This window comes from Lolium rigidum, chromosome 7, assembly GCF_022539505.1.
Source record: "Lolium rigidum isolate FL_2022 chromosome 7, APGP_CSIRO_Lrig_0.1, whole genome shotgun sequence".
Lineage (NCBI taxonomy): Eukaryota > Viridiplantae > Streptophyta > Magnoliopsida > Poales > Poaceae > Lolium > Lolium rigidum.
Genome location: NC_061514.1, coordinates 234,819,912 through 234,830,762, shown reverse-complemented (window position 1 = coordinate 234,830,762; position 10,851 = coordinate 234,819,912). Strand labels below are relative to the sequence as shown.

The following is a 10,851-nucleotide window of genomic DNA, read 5'->3' as shown; positions in this document are numbered from 1 at the left end:
ATCTTAAAGTTGAACATGGGCCATCTTACTTCTTCATGGGCTATAGGTCTTCAAGAAAGAAATGGCTTGACCAGCCCACGCGCGAGAGGAAACCAGCAGAGAGTTCATCACGGACTTGCCTTGCAAATTAACGGTGATGTGGATGCATGAGGGGCCAGCAAAATCAGCTAGTGGGAATGCAATCAGACATATGAAGCAATGGAGCACCAATTTTAAGGAGTAGTAATCTCCTTGCCAGCAAAACGTCAAGCATCTTTAGGGCCAGAGTTAAATCAGACAAATTCAAAGACATAGGATCTGTGCTGGGGGATAGGGAAATCAAGGGAGGCTTAAAATGGGGAGCGTCCAGCAATATTCTGAAGAGGGCGGTGCCGAGGATGAAGATGTGAGCAGCCCAGCGGGCTAGATGACGGCAGAGGTAGGTATTTAAACACCATGGTGGCTGCAACTCAATTAAATGGAGCAGTTTCTTCCGCATTTGCTAGGAACGGACGTCAATGAATTGTGAGATGTCCGAGTCCGTTTCGTTTCGAGATAGTGGGTCGTGGCGGCTGATAGTGGCGACGTTAATGGAGTTATAATCAGCGCAGAAGATGAGGAGTCTGCAAGTCCACGCAACGCAGGTTGGCATGCCGGACGTCGCTGGGTTGTTAATATCTTAAAGTTGAACATGGGCCATCTTACTTCTGCATGGGCTATAGGTCTTCAAGAAAGAAATGGCTTGACTATCCCACGCGCGAGAGAAAACCAGCGGAAAGTTCGCCACGGACTTGCCTTGCAAATTAACGGTGACGTGGCTGCACGAGGAGCCAACAAAATCAGCTAGTGGGGATGCAATATGCATATGAAGCAATGGAGCACCAACTTTACGGAGTAGTGATCTCCTTGCCAGCAAAACGTCAAGCATCTTTGGGGGCAGAGTTAAATCTGACAAATTCAAAGACATAGGGCGTGCTGGGATAGGAAAATCAGGGGAGGCTTAAAATGGGGAGCATCCAACAACATTCTGAAGAGGGCGGTGCCAAGGATGAAGATGTGAGCAGCCCATCGGGCTAGATGACGGCAGAGGCAGGCATTTAAACACCATGGTAGCTGCACCTCAATTAAATGGAACAGTTTCTTCCGCATTTGCTAGGAACGGACATCAATGAATTGTGAGATGTCCGAGTCCGTTCCGTTTCGAGATGGTGGGTCGCGGCGGCTGATAGTGGCGACGTTAATGAGGTTATAATAATCAGCGCAGAAGATAAGGAGTCTGCAAGTTATATCTTAAAATTGAACATGGTCATATTTCATGGGCTATAGGTCTTCAAGAAAGAAATGGCTTGATCAGTTCACGCGAGAGAAAATCAGCGGAGAGTTCGCCACTGACTTGCCTTGCAAATTAATCGTGACTTGGCTGCACGAGGAGCTAGCAAAAGCTAGTGGGGCTTGCTATTTAGAGATAAAACATTCAATCAATATGACATTCGAATTTCTACCACGGTTTTACTGTTCTGCCCTTTCAAAAAATCGTGCGAATCAAAGAGAGGCGTGAGGACTGGAGGGTTGCCTAGGAAACGGCGCAGTAGCCACTAGCAGGCTTCGGCATGATGGGGCGTGACTTCTTGACCACATTGCAGTAACTCAGCGGTCGGTTCATCTCTTGCATCCAGTAGTTCCAGCCTACTCTTTTCTCACTGACCGTCCAAAAACCCTCTCCCCTAGTCCCCTTTCCCTTGCTCTTCTTCCTTGATCGGCGTCGCCACCGGCCATCCGCCGGAGGCTCTCATCGTCGCGCACTGCGGTTGGCCGCCGATGGTTAGGTATGTGTACTGTCTCTTCCCGGCGTATGCGTTTACGTCTTGAGATGATGAACTTTTGGGGGCAAATCTGGATTCATGGCCAATGGGTTGGATAGCTAGGATTTCCTATTTTATACTCCTAGGATCTCCTTTTTGATCGGCTAGGGTTTGCGGGGCTTGAGCTTCAGCGCTGGTTTTTGTGGGTTGGTCCGTCACGCCGTTTAGCCATGGTCTCGGTTAGTAGGACTCATATGCGGCAAAGGCGTGGTATGTCTGGTGACCTCATTCAGAGAACGTGAGCTTCAGCGTTTCTCTATTTCGGGAAAAACATTTGGGGGAAATATTAATGTGCTACTACTTTTTTAGCTTGAAGGTCGAATGCATTCTTTAATCCTGTTGCTAAAGTGGAGTCGTTGTTGCTCTCTCGGTGGGAGCAGAAATTACCAGAAGTGGGGACGGTGGTTACCCTAGTTTTTGTATAATAACTAATCTTTCTTGATCGATCAAACGAAGGATGAAATCTGCTTTACCTTTTTCCCTTTTAGGTATGTACAGTAGCGTGTATATTTTTGAAGTCTGGCACGATTATCAGCGTAGCGAGAAGTTGAAAACTAACATTAACCAAGCAATTCTTCCTGCAGACAGTACTGTGCTTGTGCTCCGTGACCGTTATGGCGATCGTATGTAAATACAAATTGTATATTTTGTACAGCCTTTATAGTTTCTTAAAGCACACATACACTGTGGACCTCTTTTTTCCATCGATAATTTAGATACTGGCTAAATTCTAAATAATGGTACTTCGGTGCATCTGCCTAGTTATGCTTCCACTTCATGTCCTGGTATTGACTTGGGCCTTTTGCTATCAGCTAGCTATTAGTAGTAGCGTCATACTTAAGGACCAAAGCTCTCAGATTCCAGTACACACCCCTTTATTTATTATAGCTTGGACTTTAGATCCTAGCTTGTTTTGTTGTCATCGTCCACTTTAATCTTTTGCTTTGGGCACTATGATAGTAGCAAAGATGTTTCACTAATCCATGGATAGTGAGCCGAAGTTGCTAATTTTGTGAGAGACTTTTATTCATGTGCTTTATTAACTACATTGATTTTTACAAAACAGATGTGTTGCTGAATCAGGCTTTTGTTAACTAATATGCTAAGCAGAAAATATGGCCTGCTAATACATTTTTTCCTGACTAATCCGTCGATCTTTAAATATATAACGTTACATGCAGATACGCAATTATGTTATTCTTGCTGGCATGCATATTTGTCTCCCTATTTCCCTTCCTTTGTCCTAATTTCTTTCAAATTGCACATGGCAAGTTCTGGTTAAGTAAGTGTTATATGATCTGAGTGGACTCAGGGTACATGAAAATTGTAACTGAACTTGCACAAAGCGTAGTGACAAACCTGCTGTATTAAGGAATCCAATCAACTGAAGCAACTGCCTACTGGTTGCCATTATTTTTTCTTACTTTTGTAGCGGAAAGATTCCCAGCTTTCGTTGCTTCTTACGCTTATTATCTCTCGTTTAGACTGTGCTTACCAAATTTCTTAATCATAGCTTCTTCTTTATTTTTTTCAGGTTGACAAATTAATTTGTTTGGCATACTGTCTGTCCTCTGGAAGTAGTATATCTCACCTTACGCTCCTCCTATGAATCTCCATAGTATGCACCAGCAGCGACAGCTACAAGCCTCAAAATCTGCAACACTGCGGACATTTTGGACCATTTGTGGAACTTGTGGAACCAAATATCAGTACTACCATTCAATGTTGAAGAAAGCTGTTTGCTGTCAAAACTGCTTGAAGCCCTTTATAGCGCATCTTTTAACTGAGCAACATGTTCCTTTTTGTCCAACAATTCAACAGTCAGCTGCGGTGTGGAAAAATGCAGGAGTATTTTCCGAAATTAGATCGCTTCAGAAGTTTGAACCTGGGCAAGTCTGGGCTCTCTATAGTGAGACAGACAAGTTCCCCAATTACTATGCCTTCATAGAGAAAGTTGATCTCAAGAATAGTGAAGTACAAGCAAGATGGCTTGAAGGTTGTCCTGAGGAAGACGCGGAGAAAAGACTGGTAGAAGATCGGACTGTTGGGTGCGGAACCTTTAGGGTTGCCACCACCCTTGGTATCATGACTTACACCGACACGAAACACTTTTCTCATCCTGTGCGTGCCATATTCACTGGTAGAAGAAACTCTTATGAAATATATCCTAGAAAGGATGAAGTTTGGGCCCTTCTCAAGGGATGGGATATTGGTTGGAGTTCAGATGCCGACAACCACAAAAACTACAAGTATGAAGTTGTTCAGGTCCTCTCTGATTATACAACAGGCACTAGCATAACTGTCGTACCGCTTATCAAGATAAAAGTCTTTGCAAACTTATTTATGCAGTCTAAAGAGGCAACTCCATACCTGATACCTCATGGTGACACAATATGGTTCTCGCATTGTGTCCCTTACCATTTGATGAGTGGGACTGAAGACGAAGGCATTCTAGAAGGAGCTCTTGAACTTGATCCTGCAGCGCTTCCCCTTAACTTTGAAGAGGCTATTTCCTGTGTTGTTCCGGAAAGCAGGTCAGTAAAACGCTCGGAGTTTGATGCCGAATGTGCTGGTCCATCGAGAGGGGATAAATCTCGGAAGGGATCCGTGGGAGTTGAGGAGAGGCAACATGCTACATGCAGGAATGCAGTGATCTTTGCAAAGACACCAACGGTAGAGCACAGACAGAGTAACACTCCATTTTCTGTTGAAGGTACAGATGTTGACGAGGAATCTGATCATGTTGTTCAAGAAGAAGTACTATGCCCTGAATTTTTTAACTTTGTCCAACTTAGAGATGTAAATCAGTTTAGAGCGAACCAGATGTGGGCTGTCTACGACAGTCAAGGCGGTATGCCAAGATCTTATGCACGAATTACACAGGTCAAAATAGCCCCGAAGTTTATGGTACACTTCATTCGGCTGGAGTTTGATCCCACAAATAAATCGGAGGTGGCATGGTCATGTGGGAAACTACCTGTTGCTTGTGGACAGTTTAAGCGTGGAAAGTCAGAAATAGCAAAAGAAACTCGTATGTTCTCTCATATTATTTCCCGTGAGAAAGGCAAGACGAGAAACTTTTACGAGATATATCCTAGGAAAGGTGAAGTTTGGGCCCTTTTCAAGGGATGGGACATTGATTGGAGTTCAAATTCAGGCAAGCACATGGACTTCGAGTATGAAGTTGTTCAAGTTATCTCTGATTTCACAACAAGCGATAGCATCATTGCCGTGCCACTTGTAAAAATAAAAGGCTTTGTTAGCTTATTTATGATGGGGTCTAAAGAGACAACTCCAAAGGTGATAACTCGGGATAACACACTGAGATTTTCACATTGTGTCCCTCATCATTTGATGTGCGGTACTGAAAGAGAAGGCATTCCGGAAGGAGCTCTTGAACTTGATCCTGCAGCGCTTCCCTCTAACTTGGAAGAGGCATTTGCTTCTTTTGTTCCGGAAAGTAGTGCAGTAAAAGACCAGGAGTTTGATTCCAAATATACTGGAAATGATTCTCGGGAGGGATCCGTGAGAGCTGGGGAGAGGCAGCATGCGACATGCATGAGTTCAGGGATCTTTTCAAAGACATCAAAGGAAGAGAACAGAGGGCATAACACTCGATCTGCTGAAGAAGGTACATATTTTGACGAGGAATCTGCTGACATTGTCCAGGCAGAATATGAATGTCCTGATTCAGAATTCTATGAATTTTCAGAAATAAGATTGCTTCGCAAGTTTGAACCTGGGCAGATCTGGGCTATCTATAGTGATACTGATAAGTTCCCCAATTACTATGCCATCGTAAACAATGTTGATCTCAAGAATGATAAAGTAGAAGTAAGATGGCTTGATGTGTGTCCACCCCGAGAGGAGGAGAAAAGATTGGTAAAAGAAAATTGCCCCGTGGGGTGTGGAACGTTTAAGGTTTCCTTCGTATATGGTCTTATGACTTACACCGGTACAGATTCGTTTTCTCATCATGTACTTGCTAGGTCAACTGGCAGAATAAATGAATATGAAATAATCCCCCGCCTTCATGAGATCTGGGCAGTTTACAAGAACTGGAGTGCTGGATGGACTGCACGAGATTTTGAAAATTGTGACTATGAATTGGTGGAGATAGTTGGCCAGATTGATAAGTCCATACGAGTTCAGCTGTTAAGAAAGGTGGATGGATACATGGCAGTATTTAGAAGAGAGGAAGCTGTGAAAACAGTACGTAAGGATGAGTACCCAAAGTTCTCTCACCTGATCCCTTGCTTCCATTTGACAAATGAAAAAGGAGGCAAGCTTCGAGGCTGTTTGGAGCTCGATCCTTTTTCGGTGCCGGAGAAGTTTCTCGGCACCGACTCAGCGTGAGATAACCTTGTTCATGGTGAGTCGTATATTGTCATTATTGTGAGGAATGGCAAGACTGAACGTTCTGTGTAAGCTGGACAGTCCACATTTCCAGCTGCCTGGAGTTCTCCATATGTAGCGGTGATGTTATTCTGTACTCGTTTAGTTTCCTGCAGCTACTGCCTGTAAGATCTAGCTGGGGACTTTTGGCATTTGCTCCAGTTGCTGTTCTTAGTCCATTGTTGAACTGATACTCCCCGTAGTTTAACTGAAAACCATGTATTACCATGAAGTCCAGTGTGATTGATTCTCGATCAGATCTCCAAATAATCCAACTAGACCTTTGCAATTCATCCATCACCTGGATGGCATGCTGTGAGTACCTCCGTTGCGTATAGCTGTTGTTTCCATACATTTTGTTTCAGTTTTTCTCCGTGCACCGTGTCGGAATCCATACTGGAGCGCGTTACCATGAAACTGCATGGAAGATTACTGGTCGTGTATCCAATTGCTCCTAGTTCCTTTGTGGATTTAGGTATACTGACTGGCGACCAGGGTGCCATGGACCTACGGTCGTTGGGCCCTTGGAGATTCACACCGAGAAAATCACTCCGGGAGGCAACTCTCGAGTGAGGCTCCGCGAGGTGCAAAGCCCTCATGGAGACATCAAGCCGAAGCAGAAGATAAGCTCGGGGAGGAACTCCCTCGCGGAGGTCCCTGAGTCACGGAGCTGCCCACGCGGGAAGGTTCCTTTGAAGGTGACAAGACCAGCCAGGGAGCTTAGGTTTCCTTCTCCACCAAGCCTGCTGCAAGGATTGGCGGAGTGGGCTCCTAGGCTACAAGACAATCAAGTCCTACGCCACTCGCGTCATGGCTGAGCTCACAAAGCTCCATCCCGAGGAGGCGAGATTCCTTTGCCCCTTTGGTGATTAAAGCGGGCTCAACGAGGACTAGAAGACCAAGACCCTGCCCTTGCCTCTTTAGTGCAAGGCTGGATGGACAGCACAAGCTGCCAGCAGAGGCGTCATTGACGACCTCAGCATCTGCCATGGATCGGCACTTTAATCGGCCATGTACTATGTCCATCTTGTAAAGGGCGGAGAGTTTCCTGCCCTCAGTTTGAAGAGTGGGAACCGTGTCTTGAGGGGAAGAGGACCAGCTCCTCTATAAAAGGGCTAGCCTTGCTAGCGTAGAAGGGGACGATTCTTGGCGATCACAAACCCTAGATATATGTACGGTCATCTTCCTCATTGTGACATGCAATACATACACCAAGGCAGGACGTAGGGGTTTTACCTCTCCGACGGCCCTGAACCTGGGTAAGGCGATGGCGTGATCGTGAGTCCCCTGTGTTCGAGCCTTTCGGGTTTGGTGATACTCGTGTTCCTTCGCGGACATGAATCTCCGGCATTTGGCGCGCCAGGTAGGGGACTCAGTTCGTCTTCGCTCTTCTCTGACAGCCTTCGGCCATATCACCATGGCCAACACGGTGGAGCCCACATCGGTTACTGACCGTTGCCGGGAGCCGGTCGTTGAGACCGCTCTGAGGCTGACGCAGGAGCTGCTCCGGCTCCGTTTGGAAGGAACGAGCTCCGACTAGTGGCTGACCAGTATCTACGGACTCGTGCACACAATGTCCTAGGTTGCGGCGGTCGCTGGGGCTCGGCAGACGCTGCACCAAGAGGTGCTCCGCCTGTCGGGAATCCCTTCTCCCCCCTCTCACGAGGGCGGGTTAAGGTGAAGCCTGGCGGCGTCGAACGCATCAGGTGCTCACGTGTCAAAAGGAAGAAAGGCTCCACCTCAGCGGAGCTACCAGAGCACACTGTGCATTCGCCTACTCTACAGGATCTCCTGCTTTTGGAACAGCGTCCGGGCGAGATGCTGCGCTCTTTCACACAGCGTTTCGCCAATCTCTACTTTCAGCTCCCTAAGGTCGGTGACGCCTGGGCGGTGAATGCCTTCACCGCAGGCACCACCAATCGGAGGGTGGCGGAAAAGTTGATGTTCTGTCCAGGACCGACTACCGTCACCCGGCTCTTCGAGATAGCCAACAAGTGCGCCAAAAAGGAGCTAGGCGAGGATTCCTCATCAGAGCCCTCATAGCAGGAAAGGTCTCCTCGTTTCAAGTCGAAGTCTCCTCTCTGGCACCCCAACGGTACACGGGTCCAGGACACCAGAGGAGGGTTCCCCGGAACGCCAGGATTAGGCAGGGCCCGGGGGCTCGCGTCGACAGAGCGCCGCCCCCACCCACTCTTTTGCAAGGTATGGGGTCTTTTGCCTTGACAACATCAAGTGTTTCGTTGAGGATGGATGAGGACGCGTCAGGATGCCTCCCAGAGGCGCACCCGTAGCAAGTCCTCCCGAGCCTGTTTCTCCTGAGGGAATCCGAGGCAGCAGTTCTTCTGCAGGGAGCAAATCGGGGCGCGTCGAGCCACCCACCAAAGGTCTCTCAGACACGCGTCCCTCAAGCCATGTTTGTTTTCTGGAAGGGTCTTTTGCAAGCACCCCCTGTATTCTGAATAGTTGTTGAATCCGCCAAGAATGCGCAGTGCGCTTGTTATTCTCAAAGTGGTCCAGATGAAGTTCACAAGTTGGTCTCTCAGACTGTTCTCTATGAAGCCCATGAAACGAGTCTCTCACATCGGACCATACAAGGATTGTAAGCTGAGCTTCTGGAATGGCCTTCGTAGGATTCAAGCACTTGTCTCAAGGCGTTCCCTGAGTTCTCAATTGTGTGCGCCGCGCAAGCGGGGGCTGAGCACTGTGCCTTAGTCGGGGTAACCCGTCAGTCCTACACTTGGGCGCTGAGCTCTAGGAGCGGGGTCTCTACCCGCACTAAGCCACCTCACCAAGTCATTTGGTATCTAATGTCCTCGCACGACAACACACTCGAGAAACACATCGCACGAGCAAAACAATGCGTAGAACCCTTCGGCTACCTCCCCGAGGAACCTGCAAGGAGACGCAAAAAGAGCCTAAGGCGTAAGTCTACGATTTCCTCCCCGAGGAACCAACAGAATCCGTTGACAGGACAAAACAATGCGCAGAACCCTTCGGGTACCTCCCCGAGGAACCCGCAAGGAGACGCCAAAACAACACGCAGAACCCTTGGGGTACCTCCCCGAGGAACCCGCAAGGAGACGCAAAAACAATGCGCATAACCCTTCGGTTGCCCGCAAGGAGACGCAACAGAGCCCACGTCTACGGTTACCTCCTCGAGGAACCAACATAATCCGCTAACAGGACAATTCTAATACATGTACAAACCTTACGGTCACCTCCCCGAGGGGCCTACAAGGAGACACATGAGAGCCTACATGTGAATCTTATGGTTACCTCCTCTAGGAATCATCAAGAGAACACATACACGACGCCCTCGCGTGCAAGCCTTACGATCGCCTCCTCGAGAAACCAACAAGGAGTCACATTCATTGCCTACATGTAAAGTCTTACGTCTACCTCTTCGAGGAGCCAACAAGAACATGCATACAGGACACCCTCTCGCGTGCAAACCTTACGGTCGCCTCCTCGAGGGACCAACAAGGAGTCACGTTCAGAGCCAACATGCAAAGTCTTACGGCTACCTCCTCGAGGAGCTAACAAGAACAGACATATAGGACATCCACCACGTAAAAGCCTTACAGTTACCTCCCCGAGGAACTAACAAGGAACACGTTCAGAGCCTACATGCAGAGTATTACGGTTGCCTCCTCGAGGAACCAACAAGAACACACATACAGGACGGTTTTTGCAGGAAGTTCCCATCGGAAACAGGCAAAGCCCTGCTAAAGAGCCTACATGATTATCTCGCGGACGCCCTTTGAAGGGATCAAGGAGTATCATCACAGGACATATCATATGCCAGTATGGCCCTAAGAACCTGAATACAAAAAGGCTGAAGGAGTGGCATTACAAGGCATTCTGAACACAAAGGATAATCTAATTGAAGCAGAAGAGTGAGCCCCACTCAGGACGCAGAGTCGCTATCTCCGGAGGTACTCTCACCAGAGCCGCTGCTGTCCGGGGACTCCAGCTCCCCTGAGTCGCTGCTATCAGAACCTTCATTCTTCGGGGCAGCACCCTCTCCAGCGGCAGCCGGTGCCGGATCACGTCGGAACTTCCCAAAAAAAAGTTGCGTGCGCTTGGCGACTCGTGCCTTGCTTAGCTGGACTTGAGCTGGGTCCGCGTCCTCTGTCAGAGCAGTCGGGCGTCCCAGAAGCTCTCTGTCTTCCATGCCTGGTGCGAGGCGTTCAAGGTTGGTGAAGATGCGAGCAGCTCCCTTCTCCAGGAGTGTAAGACTTACGTTGTTGACGTACGCTTCCCACCGAGGAGTCGCCTCCTCCAGTGAGTGCACGATGTGGTCAAAGAGCTCCAGGAAAGCCCCTGGCTCGTTGGAGGCCAAGAGAGCATCAGTGCCCACGAAGTCTGCACCATAGCTGGGAAGACGCTGCTTCACGCGAAGAAACAGATCGCAGTACATTTTACCTCGGTGTTCGCCGAGGTGCTTCTTTTGCAGAAGCTCGAAGGACAGATCCTCCACATCCTTCCGAAGAGAGCCCACCTGCCTCTGTTCTTGAGCAAGGTCCTTCTCTAGCTCTTCAGCATGAGCCCAGGCGGCTTTTCTGGTGTCGACCTCCTTGGTAGGGTCACCACAAAGCTCCTGAACTTTGGACGT

At 48.3% G+C, this 10,851-nt stretch overlaps 1 protein-coding gene across 1 annotated transcript; it reads left to right on the top strand.

Annotated features, from left to right (window-relative positions):
* Positions 1 to 3,446: 3,446 nt before the first annotated feature.
* On the top strand, positions 3,447 to 6,427 carry LOC124672547. The gene is made up of 2 exons (XM_047208762.1): positions 3,447 to 6,193; positions 6,292 to 6,427. The coding sequence occupies exons 1-2, from the start codon at positions 3,447 to 3,449 to the stop codon at positions 6,425 to 6,427; spliced, it is 2,883 nt and encodes a 960-aa protein (XP_047064718.1).
* The last annotated feature ends 4,424 nt before the right edge of the window (positions 6,428 to 10,851 follow it).